Source organism: Scyliorhinus torazame, chromosome 4, assembly GCF_047496885.1.
Source record: "Scyliorhinus torazame isolate Kashiwa2021f chromosome 4, sScyTor2.1, whole genome shotgun sequence".
Lineage (NCBI taxonomy): Eukaryota > Metazoa > Chordata > Chondrichthyes > Carcharhiniformes > Scyliorhinidae > Scyliorhinus > Scyliorhinus torazame.
The window spans coordinates 325,383,898-325,400,918 of NC_092710.1; the positions used below are offsets into that span (position 1 = coordinate 325,383,898).

At 47.5% G+C, this 17,021-nt stretch overlaps 1 protein-coding gene across 5 annotated transcripts in view; it reads left to right on the forward strand.

Moving 5' to 3' along the window:
- Positions 1-17,021, forward strand: part of kif6 (kinesin family member 6) — an 848,078-nt gene that overhangs the window by 70,653 nt on the left and 760,404 nt on the right. For all 5 annotated transcript variants that reach the window (XM_072500179.1, XM_072500178.1, XM_072500180.1 and 2 more), the window contains exon 4: positions 13,062-13,209. In XM_072500179.1, coding sequence (XP_072356280.1) covers positions 13,062-13,209 — 148 coding nt within the window. The remainder of the gene's footprint in view (positions 1-13,061; positions 13,210-17,021) is intronic.

The following is a 17,021-nucleotide window of genomic DNA, read 5'->3' on the forward strand; positions in this document are numbered from 1 at the left end:
TTGGGCTGACAAGTGATAAGTAACATTTACGCCACAAGTGCCAGGCAATGACCATCTCCAACAGGAGAGAACCTCATCATCGCCCTTTGACATTCAATGGCATTATGTTAGGATTCCGGATGAGAACTTTCAAGAAATGGAGACTGGATGGTACCGCTGACAGTCAGGGACTTCTATATAGGAAACAGGCTAGCGACACTGAGCAAATTGACTGAGGAGTTGGAACTGCCGGCGGGACAGGAACTTAGGCACCTACAAATAAAGCACTTCCTCTGCAAAGAGACAGTAGGATACCCCAGGACCCCGGAGACCACACTACTAGAGGACCTGATGAATATGGACAGTAAGGAAGGGGAAAACTGGGAGAATATACGGATAACTACTGGATAGGGCTCGAATGCTATTGGACTAGACTTGACGGAAATGGGGAGACGAACTGGGGATAGAAGTGGGCTGGGAATCTGGAGCGAAACGCTGAGCAGGGCCAACTCCAGCTCCTCCTGCGTAAGGCTCAGCCACATGCAGTCAAAGTGGTGCACAGAGCACACCTAACCAGAACCCGAATAAACAGGTTCTTCTCGGAGGTGAGGGAAAAATGTGAATGGTGCCAGAGAGGCCTGGCCAACCACACCCACATGTTTTGGGCCTGTCCCAAACCTGTTGGGTTCTGGTCAGCCTTTTCTGAGGCAATGTCCAACGTCATGGGGATGAGGGTGGAGCCATGCCCAAAAGTGGCAATCTTTGGAGCAGCAGAACAGTCAAAGCTACACATGGGGAAGGGGGACGACGTCATAGCTTTCACTTCCCTGCTCGGTTGGCGATCAGCAGCCCCACCCACAGCTGCAGACTGGCTGGCAGACCTGGCGGAATTTCTCCATTTGGAGAAGATCAAATACTCCGTCCGCGGGTTGGAGAAAGGCTTCCTCAAAGCATGGGGCAATTTGTCGGCCTGTTCCAAGACCTGTTTGAAGCCAACAATAACTAGAAAGGAAGAAAATAAAAATTAGAAGCAGATTAACAGGAACACACAACTCTGGGAGAGGTGGTGGTGGGGGGGGGGAGGAAGAGAGGAGGGAACCTGGGGGAAAGGAGGGGATCACCAGAGGGGGAGGGGGTGGATGATACCCCCCCCCCTCCCCCCCCACAAGGCAGGCATAGCAGAAAGCACAAAGGAAAGAATGGGGGGCAAAGGGGAGAGCAGAGGCTAGGGGAGTTGACACCCCGAATGAATAGGGAAATAGGAAGGCTATCAAAGCGGGCGGGCGGGGGGGGGGGGGGGTGGGGGGAGGATAGCGCACCAAGACAGAAGTTAGCAAGGTGTATAGAAAAGAATCCCACGTACTGTACATATTAAACACAAAATGCAACTGTGTATAAAATTGAAAATGCTATTAAAACATTTTTTAAAAAAGGATTCTGGATGAGAACCCAATTATTGTAATTTGTAAAACTGTGACAAAAGGTGACTGCACCACAGGAGTAATAACACTGACCATTAGATATCTTTAAGTTAAAACAAACTTTAATTGAAACACAGAATAAACCATATTAACAAAGAAATAGCTACTTTCCTAATTTTGCCACTAAATATTCCAATTAAGCAAACCAATATTATTCACATTCCACTTAATGTAGGAATTTTTTCAGAATAATCAGAAACAATCAAACAGAAAAATACAAGAGAAGAGAAAATATTTTTTAAAAGGCAAAAGTTTGCCTCCTTGACCTATTTTCTCGGTCATACAGCTAATAGTAATAATAATAACACAATATATAGTGTCATAAGTAGGCTTACATTAACACTGGAATGAGGTTACTGTGAAAATCCCCTCGTCGCCACATTCACGGTGCCTGTTTGGACACAGTTTTGATAGGGGCAGTAGGTAGGGTTGCCCACTCTTTGCTTTTATTCGCTCTGGCAATAGAGCCTCTCTCTATAGTGTAAGGTCCTTCCTGTGTATTTCCTTATTTCCCTTTTCTTTTATTTTGCTGTTATTATTTTTGACGGATGATTAATGGACATAAGTCTTTAAGTCAATCAGCTGAATTCATGGGCAGCAAGGTGGCACAGTGGTTAGCACTGCTGCCTTACGGCGCCGAGGTCTCGGGTTCGATCCCGTCTCTGGGTCACTGTCATTGTGGAGTTTACACATTCTCCCCGTGTTTGCGTGGGTTTCGCCCCACAACCAGATGTGCAGCGTAGATGGATTGGCCACGCTAAATTGCCCCTTAATTGGAAAAAATTAATTGGGTACTCTAAATTTAGAAAATAAAACGGTGAATTCAGATGTTTCCGGAGACCAAGCTAGTTCTGCTGGTTTGAACACGGGGCTTCAGACTTGTCGGCACCAAAGAGAGAGAGAGGTGGGCTGGGATTTAGTTTGATTCTTTGGCTGGGACCAATCTTGGCTCTCAACGATCTATTCGTTTCAAAAATGAAAATCGCTTATTGTCACAAGTAGGCTTCAACGAAGTTACTGTGAAAAGCCCCTAGTCGCCATATTCCGGCGCCTGTTCGGGGAGGCTGGTACGGGAATTGAACCGTGCTGCTGGCCTGCCTTGGTCAGCTTTGAAAGCCAGCTATTTAGCCCAGTGTGCTAGACCAGCCCCTGGTTTGATCACCAAAGACAATTCCAATTCGAGTGAAGCAATCTGACCGCTGTGGCCCGACAAGGCCACCTCCGTATGTTTGATCGTTGTGTCCTGGGCTTCTACGGTCTGATTGGCTTTCCCCAGAACTGTTTGAATGGGGGCCAAGGCCTTTTAAATTGATGTCTTGAGGTCTTCTGACACAATTTGTTGCTGCTTTTTGAATTCCTTCACCGCTGCTTTTTGAATTCCTTTGCCAAAGTACTAGAAAGCACCTCTGCCATTATAATAATAATAATCGCTTATTGTCACAAGCAGGCTTCAATGAAGTTACTGTGAAAAGCCCCTAGTCGCCACATTCCAGCACCTGTTCGCGCTGCTGACCTTGTTCTGCATTGCAAGCCAGCTATTTAGCCCACTGTGCTAATCCAGCCCCTATTAGTGGAGTGAATGGAGGGCACCAGAAACTGACTCTGCCATTTTACTTGCCAATGAGCTCTGAGAGGCCTGTCAGCCCTCCGCTCAAAGCCTTCTTTTCTCTGTTTTTTGGGGTATTTCAGTCTTTTATTACAATGACTGTGGATTTCCAAGAGTAAACAATCTCTGGGACTAAGAAAAGGGGCAAAAAATACAGTTTTCCAGTGGGAGCTACAAAAATATAGTACTCTAGTGGGAGCCGCCTCTCCCTATATTACGCCACCGGAAGTTCATTTCTAAATAAAGTTAACAGCCAATTGGTTTTACTTGCTTTTCTCTGTACAGAGATCTTAGACCATAAGACGTAGGAGAAGAATGAGACCATTTGGCCCATTGAGTCTGCTCCACCATTCAATCATGGCAGACCTTGGAGAGAATCTTTCAGGAGCAATCTGAAAGACACTTCTGATCAGTCTAAATTCCTTTGGCAAATGGAAACTACCGAAAGACTTGGCTCCTCTCCTTAATTACATCATCTAAACCCAAAGCATAAGGCATTCTTCTGACTCCACCTGCAAGATGTCCTGTGAACTGTTTTGCCAAAACCAAATACAATGGGCGGGATTCTCCAGTCGCCGACACCGAAATCGCTTTCGGCTATCGTGGGGAGAATCCCCATTAGCGCCGAAATCAGGGGTGCCGCCGCTTTTGCGATGCTCCGCCCCCTCAAAAATGGCGTACTCGGGGAGTACGTCGCAAGCCGTATAGGCCCCCCCTGATGCTTCGCCCCTGATGGGCTGACTTTCCGATGGCGCGGAACACTTATGTTTTGTATTCATGCATCTCAATTGGTGGCTGCGGACTGTGTCCAGTGCCACAGTCGGGGAGCCGCTCTGCTGGCTGGAGGGCTTCGGCAGGGGCTGGGGGAGCTGGTGGGGCGTGGTCCGGGGTGGCGAGGGGGTTACTAGGGGTCATTATTTTTGGCTGGGTCTGTGCACGGCCGGCACCATGTTGCATGGCGCGGCCGCCACAGACCGCCACCATGTGCGGCCACGGACTCGGCAATTCTCCACCCGTTTCCGCAAATAACATGAGGGGCTTTACGCTGCGCGGTTACTGGCCCCCCCACCGGACAGACGATCGGTACAGCTATTGCGCCATTTTTTCTGGCTTACAAAGCCACTGTTCCCACGCCGGCGTCAGCACTTCACCTGCAAATTGGAGAATCCAGCCCAAGATCTCTCATGAATTATCTACACCCAGGGACCTCCAAACCAAAACGATGTTCCATTAGCCAACTATCTGTAAACTAGTAAATGCTTCTCTTAGCAGCAGAGCACCCCACCCCCTGTAAAATCCAGGATTCCCTCACTGTTGTGACACCTTCATCACATCTTTAGCAGACATACTGTCTTACTTAGGTTTTTTAAATACCATTATAAAATATAACAATACAAATATAAAATATAACAATTTCTTACATTCATCACAATTACCATAGTTGGAACTCCTACGAACAACATCCTGGGGGTTACCATTGACCAGATACTGAACTGGACCAGCCAGATAAATACTATGGCTACAAGAGCAGGTTGGAGACTAAGAATCCTGCCATGAGTGTTTTTTATTTGTTCTTGGGAATTGGGCGTCGCTGGCTGAGCCAGCATTTGTTGCCCATCCCTAATTGCCCGTGACCTGAGTGGTTTGCTAAGCCATTTCAGTGGAGGGGCAGACCAGATTAGGCCAGACCGGATTAGGATGGCAGATTTCCTTCCCTGAAGGGCATTAGTGATCCAGCTGGATTATTACAATAATTGACAATGGTCGCATGGTTATCTTTAGATTTTTTTATTGCAGACTTTTATTGAATTCAAATTTCACCATCTGCCATGGTGAGATTCGAACCTGGGACCCCAGAGCATTACCCTGGGTGTCTGGATTACTAGTCCAGTGACAATACTGCTACGCCAACGTTGATGAAGTAAGAGAGCAGATCGATGAAAGGAATGTGGTGCATGTTGTCTATATGGATTTTAAGAATGCATTTGACAAGATACCACATAAAAGGCTTGTCAACAAAACTGAGGCTCATGGAATGGGAGGCAGTGTGTAATTGAATTTTTGGCTGAATTGAAAATTGGCTGAAGGACAGAAGCATGGAGTTGTGGTAGTTGGTTATTTTTTGGCCTGGAAGTTTAAGACAGTGGTGTTCCCCAGGGGTAAATGCTGGGATTAGAGATTTTTTTTGTAGCTTTGTATAAATGCCTTGCATCTTGGAATACAGAATAAAATTCAAAATTTGCTGATGATGCCAAACCTGGAGGAGTGGCAAGCAGATAAAAATTGCCTGCAGTAGGATATAGATAAGCCAGCAGAATGAACAGACAAGTGGCAGGTGGAATACAATGCAGAGAGGTGATTGTGAGGTGATGCATTTTGGCAGAAGGGACGAGAAAAGGCAAGATAGGCTTAATGGCTCAATTCTAAAGAGTGTGGAAGAACATAGGTACCTGGGAGTGTATGTGCATCCACCTTGGATAGTGGCAGGATATATTGAGAGAGAAGTTAGTAAAGCATATAGAACAGAGAACATATAGTGTAGAAGGAGGCCATTCGGCCCAGTGAGTCTGCACCAACCCACATAAGCCCTCACTTCCACCCTATCCCCGTACCCAATAACCCCTCCTAATCTTTTTGGTCACTAAGGGCAATTTATCATGGCCAATCCACCTAACCTGCACGTCTTTGGACTGTGGGAGAAAACCGGAGCACCTGGAGGAAACCCACGCAGACACGGGGAGAACGTGCAGACTCCGCACAGACAGTGTCCCAGCAGGGAATAGAACCTGGGCCCCTGGCGCTGTGAAGCCACAGTGCTATCCACTTGTGCTACCGTGCTGCCCTATGGGATCTTGCACTTCTGAATTCCTGAAATAGAGGTAGTGAGTAAAAAAGCAGGCTAATGTAATCGTCTGGGAAGATCCTAACTGGAATATTCTATCTAGTTCTGGTCACCAAGCCTCGGGAAAGCTGTGAAGGGCTTTGTGAAGGTCCAGAGGAGATTTATGGGGGTGGGGGCGGGTGAGGGGCTCAGCACCAGTGGGTTCAACATGCCAACCCCCAGATTGTGTATACCTATACCAAGGTCAACTTCAGCTGCTGCCTGCCTGTCCTACCGAACACCCCCTGGAAAGATCCCTGTCCATGGTAATATTGTGCCGGTCACTTTAACTCCTGTTGCAGACTCTGACTGCACAGCTGAAGGCTGCCAAAAGGGAATTAGCATTGATAGTTTTGTGAGCACTTCACAGTTCCCAAGTAGATTCCCTTGGGTAGACGTGCCATGTCGCAGGCAAGTGGTACTGCCTGGCTTCCTGATCAGACTCTGCGGCCTGGACACTTTGCCTGAACATTGGGGGCATCAACACCACAGAAGCATCAACATCCAAGAGCTTGGCCCTGCGGTCAGAGGGTGGGTTTGTGGATCGAGGACGGAATCTAGTCCCGGTCCAAGAGATGTTGCTGGCAGGGCTCTGGTGTCATATGTCTGCGGTCCAGTGCTCAGGGGGCCTCTGCTGTGGCCGGGGGTGCGTTGCAAGGTTGCGTCCCCCAGCACAACTGGCTGGTTGGATGGTACCCTGATAGATGGCGTGGAATGTAAGGGTTGGTGATGGATCTGTATTTTGTTAATATATTTATGTGTCGCCGCACTTGTATATCAATCATACAGAACTCGAGACTGAGCTTCTTGAGTGAAGTCAAGAATATCTTTATTTATGTCAGTTTCAAAGTCTATTGATCGAGTCAAATTTCATACGAATGCAGAATTTAAAAGTTGTTTGTCAAACGCAAATACAGATGATTGAGTCGAATTTGAGATACAATTCAGTTTGCAAAATGTACGATACAAAACTGGAACAAAAGTAAATAGCTTAGGTTAGGTTAAGAACAAAGAACAAAGAAAAGTACAGCACAAGAACAGGCCCTTCGGCCCTCCAAGCCTGCGCCGACCATGCTGCCCGCCTAAACTAAAATCTTCTACACTTTCGGGGTCCGTATCCCTCTGTTCCCATCCTATTCATGTATTTGTCAAGATGTCCCTTAAACGTCACTATCGTCTCTGCTTCCACCATCTCCTCCGGCAGCGAGTTCCAGGCACCCACTACCCTCTGTGTAAAAAAAACTTGCCTCGCACATCTCCTCTAAACCTTGCCCCTCGCACCTTAAACCTATGCCCCCTAGTAATTTACCCCTCTACCCTGGGAAAAAGTATCTGACTATCCACTCTGTCTATGCTCCTCATAATTTTGTAGACCTCTGTCAGGTCGCCCCTCAAACTTCTTCGTTCCAGTGAGAACAAACCAAGTTTATTTAACCTCTCCTCATAGCTAATGCCCTCCATACCAGGCAACATCCTGGTAAATCTCTTCTGCACCCTCTCTAAAGCCTCCACATCCTTCTGGTAGTGTGGCGACCAGAATTGAACACTATACTCCAAGTGTGGCCCAACTAAGGTTCTATACAGCTGCAACATGACTTGCCAATTTTTATACTCAGTGCCCTGGCCAATGAAGGCAAGCTTGCCGTATGCCTTCTTGACTACCTTCCCCACCTGTGTTGCCCCTTTCAGTGACCTGTGGACCTGTACACCAAGATCTCTCTGACTGTCAATACTCTTGAGGGTTCTACCATTCACCGTATATTCCCTACCTGTATTAGACCTTCCAAAATGCATCACCTCACATTTGTCCAAATTAAACTCCATCTGTCATCTCTCCGCCCAAGTCTCCAAATGATCTAAATCCTGCTGTATCCTCTGACAGTCCTCATCGCTATCCGCAATTGCACCAACCTTTGTGTCATCCGCAAACGTACTAATCAGACCAGTTACATTTTCCTCCAAATCATTTATATATACTACGAACAGCACTGATCCCTGCGGAACACCACTGGTCACAGCCCTCCAATCAGAAAAGCACCCTTCCATTGCTACTCTCTGCCTTCTATGACCCAGCCAGTTCTGTATCCATCTTGCCAGCTCAGGATCCCGTGTGACTTCACCTTTTGTACCAGTCTGCCATGAGGGACCTTATCAAAGGCCTTACTGAAGATGAATTCCGAGAGCGAATAAAAGGTTTCTCCTGGTCTCTTAAAGAAATCATAATCTCCGTCCCCTTTCTGACTGTGATTGGGTTAAAATATTTATTATTCATATAATTGTACGAAAATGTCTGTCCATCAAGTTTGAAGAGATAATATGCCATGGGAAGATTTCTCTAAGTTTCTGCAATGTGGTGTGGTCGGGCCACCTGCTTTCCCACCATATTCTCGAGAACTGGGAGATTTGCCCAGTAATGATAACAATGCGATGTGATTAGTCAGTCTGAATACTGACTGCCTTCATCAGATCTTTCTCATACTCTTAGCATCTCAGCATTTTCTGCTGTCCTGGCTTACTATATGCACTAAATAATTTCTTCCCTTACCCTTTATTACCTATAATAAAGTAGGGCAGGCTTGGGGGACCCAAGGGTAGTGGTGTGGAAGCCCTAACTGATTGTCGGTCTCTCACCCTTTCCAATTCCTTACAATTGTCACATGATGGATGATATTGTGGACGCCGCAGCAGCTGCCCACGCAGTGGCAGCCCAGGAGGCCAGATGCCAGGGAAGGTAATGGCAGCAGCGTTGACTGAGACTCTAGGTGGCAGCGCATGTGCAGGAGCCCACCCCACAACCTGAGGACCAGGCCAAGCAGGGGACTCAAAGAGGGAGGCTGATGATGGCCCAAGGTGTTGCTGGTCGTTTGAGAAGGTATTGGATTGCGTGTGCCGCAGGAGGCTCCACCTCAACAAGGGAATGGTGCAGCATCTGTGCCATGTCCTTGCGGACTTGCCACCACATGGCGGAGGAGGCTACCCCGGTGGACATGACGGTCACCGCAGCCCTGAACCTTTGAATCTTGGGTTCATTCCAGAGCTTGAGCGGGAACCTGTGTGGCAACTCACAACCAACATTCCCAAGTGCATCCATGAAGTCACGGTGCCCTGTTTGCCCGGGCAGCTGACCACATAAACTTTGACCTGCACCAAGCTCATCAAGATGTCGGGCAGCAGGATTCTCCGCCATCACCAGGATGCCCCAGGTGCAGGGCGTAATAGATGGCACTCATGTCACCCTTGCGCGCACCGAGCAGTGCGGGAACGCCCTTCATTAACAGGAAAGGGTTTCACTCCCTGAAAGTTCAACTTGTGTGCAACTGCCACCTCAAGATCATGCACAATTCCCAGGGAGTGTGCATGGCAGCTACATCCTGGGGATGTTTGGAGACCCTGGCATCCTCGAGCGACACCCCAGGGTGACCGTTTGACTCGAAGGAGATAAGGGGTATCCACTGATGTCCTGGCTAATAATGAAGCCGGAGACCGATGCGGAGACAGAGTATAATGAAGCCCTCGTGGCCCTGTCATTGAACAGTGCATCTAACTGCTTAAATGCTCTGGAATACACCCTGCTTTCTTTGAGGTGGTCTCCTGTGCCCTCCACAACCTGGTAGCAGCGGGTCGACATGGTGGAGGATGAGGAGGATGAACATGTAGCCTGGTCTGAGGATGAGGAGAAGCCGGACCGGGAGGATCGAGAACCTGGGGAGGACCCGTGGTAGCCGACTGAGGATGGAGGACAGGAAGCGGCAGTGAGGGTCTGGAGGACCAGCCCAGGGAGGCCCTCATCCGCTTCTCATAGGGCATGGCTTTGTACGTCATTTCACCCCTCCCCATTCCGATCTGCCTCTCCCTCAGCCCCCCAACCATTCCCCCTGCCATCCATTTGCATTGCCCCATCCTCCCAGGATTTGTGTAACATCATTCCAGTGTGATGGGCCTGTGTTAGGATCCAATATTCAAGGCAGGAGGCTGATGATAACCCACTGTGAGTTGAGCTCAGCTGCTCCTCAATCCAAGCCATAGCCTGACTCCTGCCTGTCTGCTGACAGGACACTCACACATGATATGGCTAGGGAGTGGGGGGAACCCAGTTCTAGGACCACCGTGCTAGGGGGCTGGGCCGGGCTAAGTCAACTGGGAGACGGGGGCGCAGGTCGGCCCACAGTGTGGAATAATGTGACAGAGGCTCCACTTGACTCGGGTGTAACATGTTTTAATAGTGTACCACTATGACCCTAACTGTCCCTAGCTACTGTTGGTGCAGCCCTTCCCCCCTCCCTCACCCAGTGCCCTCTCAGTGATCCTGAATCTTATTTGTCCTCTGTGCTCTGCCATTACATCTAGGTGTGTCCTCAGGATGCCTGATGCCCTTGGCAGGCTTCCTCTAGAGGGCCTGGAGCCCGAGGGCCTTGGCTGAATTGCTGGTGGCACATGTAGGGAGGCTTCGGGATGGCCTCCAGCGCTTTGTCCTCCGGGTGGATGCCCTCAGGGCCTTGATGTTACTTTGGGGCAGTGGGGCGGCTGGAGTAAGCTCCAGAGGCCCCTGCGTCATCTAGCTCTGCGAGCCCTGGCGGCTCCCTATTGCCTGCACCATGGTATTGACGCCCTCAGCGATGCCTCTCTGTGACGGGGACATGCTCTGCAGCCCCTCGCCAATATCCACCTGCGTCTTGGACAAGTTCCTGAGTTACTGGGACATGCTCTGGAGTGCCTCAGCAATGCCCATCTGAGAATGGGACATGCTCCGCAGCACCTCGGCAAGGTCCACCTGCGTCAGGGACACGGCACCCAGCGACCATGGCATGTCATCGAGGCCCTCAGCCACGGCCGTCACTAACTGAGCAACGCCTTGGACACTACCACTCATGCCGCTGATGTCATGCTCTAAGCTCTCCACTGCAGTCGCCACCCTCGCAGTGTTGGCCTTGGTGCCACGCATGAAATGAAATGAAAATGAAAATCGCTTATTGTCACAAGTAGGCTTCAATGAAGTTACTGTGAAAAGCTCCTAGTCGCCACATTCCGGCGCCTGTTCGGGGAGGCTGGTACGGGAATTGAACCGTGCTGCTGGCCTGCCTTGGTCTGCTTTAAAAGCTAGCGATTTAGCCCAGTAAGCTAAACCAGCCCCTGTGCCATTGCCAGTGCCATAAGACCATAAGACCTAGGGGCAGAATTAGGCCACTCAGCCCATCGGGTTTGCTCTGCCATTCAATCATGGTTGATATTTTTCTCATCCCCATTCTCTTGTCTTCACCCCATAACCCCTGACCCCCTTTATTAATCAAGAACCTATCTATCGTTGTCTTAAAGACACTCAGTGATTTGGCCTCCACTACCTTCTGTGGCAAAGAATTCCACAGATTCACCATCCTCTGGCTGAAGAAATTCCTCCTCATCTCAGTTTTAAAGGATTGTCCTTTTAGCCTGAGATGGTGTCCTCTTGTTCTAGATTTTCCTACAAGTGGAAACATCCTCTCCATGTCCACTCTATCCAGGCCTCGCAGTATCCTGTAAGTTTCAATAAGATCCCCCTCATCCTTCTAAACGACATTGAGTACAGACCCAGAATCCTCAACCGTTCCTCATACGACAAGCTCTTCATTCCAGGGATCATTCTTGTGAATCTCCTCGGACCCTTTCCAAGGCCAGCACATCCCTCCTTTTTTTTTTGATAAACAATTTTATTAAGACATTTTGGCACAATAAGCAACAATAATAAAAAAATGTGTGCAAAAAACAATCGTTATAGTGTGCACATCCTTCCTTACAATGCTAACAATACTCCAAATGGGGCCTTATGCAGCCTCAGAAGGACATACCTGGTCTAGTATTCTAGCCCTCACGACATGAAAGTTTAAAAAATATATATTTTATTGAAGCATTTGTAATTTTCACAATTTAACATATTGACATTACTAAAACAACTGCGCGGGTCGACGCACAAAATGCCCCCTAAAATAACAACACACAATGGACCACGTAATCCACTTCTCCCGCCCTATCCCCAATTACCTGTATACTAAATTCCCTGTCCTTATTTAACATTGCCATGCCTCCTATTTTCCTCCCCCCCCCCCCCCCCCCCCCCCCCCCGCTTTTTGCCTTTCCCCCCTTACTGCTGACGTTCAGTTTTTGTTAAAGAAATCGATGAACGGCTGCCAACTCCGGGCGAATCCCTGTATCGATCCTCTTAAAGCAAACTTGATTTTCTCCAGACTGAGAAACTCTACCATATCGCTGACCCACACTCCTGATTTCAGGAGCTCCGAGTCCCTCCATCTCAGCAAGATCCGTCTCCGAGTCACTAGGGAGGAGAAGGCCAGAATATCGGCCTCCCTCCCCCCCCCCTTTGCCCCCGGATCTTCCGACACCCCAAATATTGCTAATTCTGGACTCGGAGTTACCCTACCTTCCAGGACTTCTGACATAACATCTGCAAATCCCTGCCAGAATTCCCTCGTCTCTGACGCCACGCCAAGGCACTGCCACTGTAAATCGTGTGACGCCCCTGCTAGCCCCACGGAGGGCGGAGAATAGGGGTCTGGGAACGGGTGCCGACACCGGAGTAAAACACTCTGGTTTTTACTCCGGCGTCGGCACTTAGCCTCCCGTTGGGAGAATCCCACCCATGGACTCCCAAGTCCCTTTGTGCTTCTGATTTCTCAGCATTTCTCCATTTAGAAAATAGGCTATGCTTCTATTCCTCCTTCCAAAGTGCATAACCTCACACTTTTCCACATTGTATTTCATCTGCCACTTCATTACCCACTCTCCTAGCCTGTCCAAGTCCTTCTGCAACCCCCTTGCTTCCTCAATACTACCTGTCCCCCTACAGATTTTTGTGTCATCTGCAAACTTAGCAACAGTGCCTTCTTCCAGATCATTAATGTATATTGTGAAAAGTTGTTAGTTCCAGCACAGACCCCTGAGGCACACCACTAGTCACCGGCTGCCATTCTGACGTGACCCCGGGTTTGAAAATGACTGATCTATTAGGCTGTGCATGATTGGGATAACAAATATCAGATAAATTTTGTTCAAATATGTAGTTAATAACCAGCAGTAGTATGCTTCTAGATATGCACATTAATATTGTTGTTTTTCTTTATAGTGTCCTTTCAGGCTACAACGGCACTATTTTTGCTTATGGGCAGACAGGCAGTGGGAAAACATTCACTGTTACAGGAGGAGCTGAGCGATACAGTGATAGGGGCATCATTCCCAGAACACTCTCATACATGTTTGGAGAGTTTCAGAAGGTAACGTGTTTCATCTGTTAGGTTCTAAATTTGTTTCTAGTGCTAAAGCAGTAGGGGGCTTTGGTTACAATTGCAAGGGAAGTAAGTGTTGTCCAAATATTGAAATTTATGTAAGTCGTGATGTGAAACACAAGGAAATCTGTTACTGCCATATAACATAAATTAGCTTGTAAAGAAAATATTGGGAAGAGAGGGAAAGAATTACTACAGGAATTTGGAGCAAATGACCAGATGCATACATTTAACTTGGTTTAGATTTTTATTTTTAGATTTAATGTCATGTGTCTGAGCCTCAATCTCCAACAGTCTCTAAAACACATCTGTGGTGAGTTTCATCGGCTAAGACAACTTGCTGGTTGCTGCAACCCCATCTGGAAGAGGAAAATTGTGCAAATCTGACGAACGGTCCTGTTGAGCCTTTGTGTTTTGTTCTTTACCTGGTTAAGGTGCCTCAGCAGGAGCCAGAGGAAACTTAACAGAATCAGAGTTGGCAGATGTTTCCTCCTGTGGGCCTCAGTTTAAGCTGTGGAGAAGTCATAAACTGTTGTAATTATCCTTGTGGCAGTATCTTAGTCCTTTGCTAATTTCCTGGTAGTCAGAGAAGTCCTTTTTGTTTCCTTTTATTTTCTGTACAGTATTTCCAGTATCCCAGAAGAAAAAAAATCAGTAAAACTTGGACATGACTGATACTGATCCGAAGATATATAGATACCTGAATAACAATGTGTTGGATACATTGAGATGCACACCATTGTGACTGTCTGAGGATCCTGGGATTATATTCATTGGAGTTTAGGAGGTTGAGGGGAGATCTAATAGAAACTTACAAGATAATGAATGGCTCAGATAGGGTGGATGTAGGGAAGTTGTTTCCATTAACAGGGGAGACGAGGACCCGGGGGCACAGCCTTAGAATAAAAGGGAGTCACTTTAGAACAGAGATGAGGAGAAATTTCTTCAGCCAGAGAGTGGTGGGTCTGTGGAATTGATTGCCACAGAGGGCGGTGGAGGCCGGGACGTTGAGTGTCTTTAAGACAGAAGTTGATAAATTCTTGATTTCTCGAGGAATTAAGGGCTATGGAGAGAGAGCGGGTAAATGGAGTTGAAATCAGCCATGATTGAATGGTGGAGTGGACTCGATGGGCCGAATGGCCTTACTTCCACTCCTGTGTCTTATGGTCTTATGTATAGGACTACTGCACTTGTTTAATGTGCAACTTAAATTCTATTTGTTCTCTGGAGCTGTTTAAATCTCAGTTCCTTTGTCACAATAGATTAGCAAATTCAGGCTACACGATTGATTAAAGGTGGCAATTCACATCTGCTTTGGCTTGTATGACTTTCATGCACCACTGCAGCTGAAGATTTCCATACACAGTGACACATAAGTGAAATTTCACATTTAACCAGGTGTGCACTGTACATTTCTAGCTGCAGGATTGTTCTCAGCTGAGAAAGCAGATAGGTAATCATCCCTGGATCTGCCTTTACTGCTCAAGGTGGAGTGAGGGGAAGGTGGGGGGGGGGGGGGGGGGGGTGCAGCAAAGGAGGAACCCAGCAAATACCATGCAGGTACCCAGGGAAAGATTGAAGAGGGGCCAAAGGGCCCCCACACAAAGCCATTGGAACAAAAACAGGATGCAAGATACATTATAACATCTACGGTAGAAGAAAGGGCCTATGACGGAGCCCAAACAACAGAAAAGGAGATGGGGAGAATGGGGGTGGGGGGATGGAGACAGAGAGAGGGAGTGCCCAAGAAGGAAAAACATGTAAATTGTAAAAAATAACCGTTTCAATCATCTACTGTGTAGTGTACAAATGTAAAATTCAATAAAAATATTGATTGAAAAAAAAAATTCCGATTTTAAAAAAAAGCACAATAATCATAAAAGTTACAGTGCAGAAGGACAGAAGAAAACTGAAAAGTAGAAAGAAAAATTATGATGTCTATTCAACATTCCCTCCCTAACTTCTCTTTCCCTTTTTCTGCCCACCTTTGGACATCCAGCAACGATTTTATCATCAGCCACCTGTATGTATTGTAGGGGGCAGTACTAACAATGAGTTTTTTAACATTAGTAAAATGCCCCAAGCCTCTTCACAGCAGCGTTATGAAAGAAGATCTTCCCGGCTCTGGATCACTGTCCGTGTGGAGTTTGCACATTCTCCCTGTGTTTGCGTGGGTTTCGCCCCCACAACCCAAAGATGTGCAGGCCTCGCTAAATTGCCCCTTAATTGGACAAAATAAATTGGATACTCTAAATTTAAACAAAAAATGAAAGAAGATCTGTCACTAAACTAGTGATGGGGGATCCGATTCCAGGGGGGCCTCCACGGTGGCCAGGCCCATGATCGCGGCTACCGATTGGTGGGCGCACTCATTCCGGGGGGGGAGGGCGCTATGTTCCTCCGTGCCAGGCCCCTATAGGGCTCCGCCATGTTGCGCGGGGGCTGGCGCGGAGACGGCCGTCATGCGCATGCATGGACCCGCGCTGGCCGTCGTGCACATGCGCGGACCCACGCCGCTGTGCACAGCTCTCCGGCACTGTACTAGCCCCCTGAACAGCGGTGAATTGCTGGGCCAGGAGGCCCGTTGACGCCGGTGTACACCACTTTGGTGTTTACACTGGCGTCAACACTTGGCCGGGATTTCGGAGAAACCCGGCCGAGAATTTGTGGCAGCACGATGGCACTGTGGTTAGCATTGCTGCCTCACGACGCCGAGGTCCCAGATTCGATCCCGGCTCTGTGTCTCTGTCCATGTGGAGTTTGCACATTCTCCCCGTGTTTGTGTGGGTTTCGCCTCCACAACCCAAAGATGTGCAGAGAAGGTCGATTGACCACGTTAAATTGCCCCTTAATTGAAAAAATTGAATTGGGTACTCTAAATTTAAAAAAAATTAAAAAGATTACAATTTAAAACACGAGGCAGTGGTTCATCAGGAGTCTTTATAGGTGATGAGTAAACAGGAACTTTGAATGAATTAGGATATAGGCAGCAAAATTGTGAATGGGAGGACATTTCGTGAGGGTAGAATGTGGGAGGCTGGCCAGCTATATGTTGGAAATGTCATGTGAGAGTACCTTTAAAAAATGGGTGTTTATAAATGGATGTGTATATAAATATTTGTAGTGAGAGTAAGAAATATCTGTAGTGAGAGTAAGAAATGGGTGTTTATTACTGCAGTGATGTCAGAGTGTGGGTGGAGCTGGGCTGTCTGTTCGTTTTAGGCTGTTTGCTGCTGGGTGTGTTTTAGTTTCGTTTTCAGAGCTGGATAGCTGCAGTCACAGCCAGAAGGTGTATGAGTCTCTCTCTGTGTAATCTGAAAAACTGTAAATAGATCCTTTGGTGATTTCAAACTAATAACTGCTCTCAGTAGTGACTTTAACCTGATGTGCTTCGGTTAAAATGTCTTTTTTAAGTCTTATGGATGTTAAAAGGACAGCTTAAGGATTACTTAGTGTGGTAATTCTTTGGGGATTGTATTTGAATTAATGGTTGCTAAGATGTTCACTGTATCTTTTAAAAAGGTTAACTTGAGTTCATAGAATAAACATTGTTTTGCTTTAAAAAAATACTTTTCCATTTCTGCTGTAGCACACCTGTAGAGTGGGCCGTGTGCTCCCCATACCACAATCTATTAAAAGTTGTGTGTCAGGTGAACTCCATGATACACTTTGGGGTTCTCTAAACCCTGGCCCATAACAGAATAGCGAAGTCTCGAAGTAGCAAATGAGGATTTCAGCAGTATATTAGCTTTGGCAGGAGTGGATTCGACTGATGTTACAAGGATTGGAGTAAGCAGTCT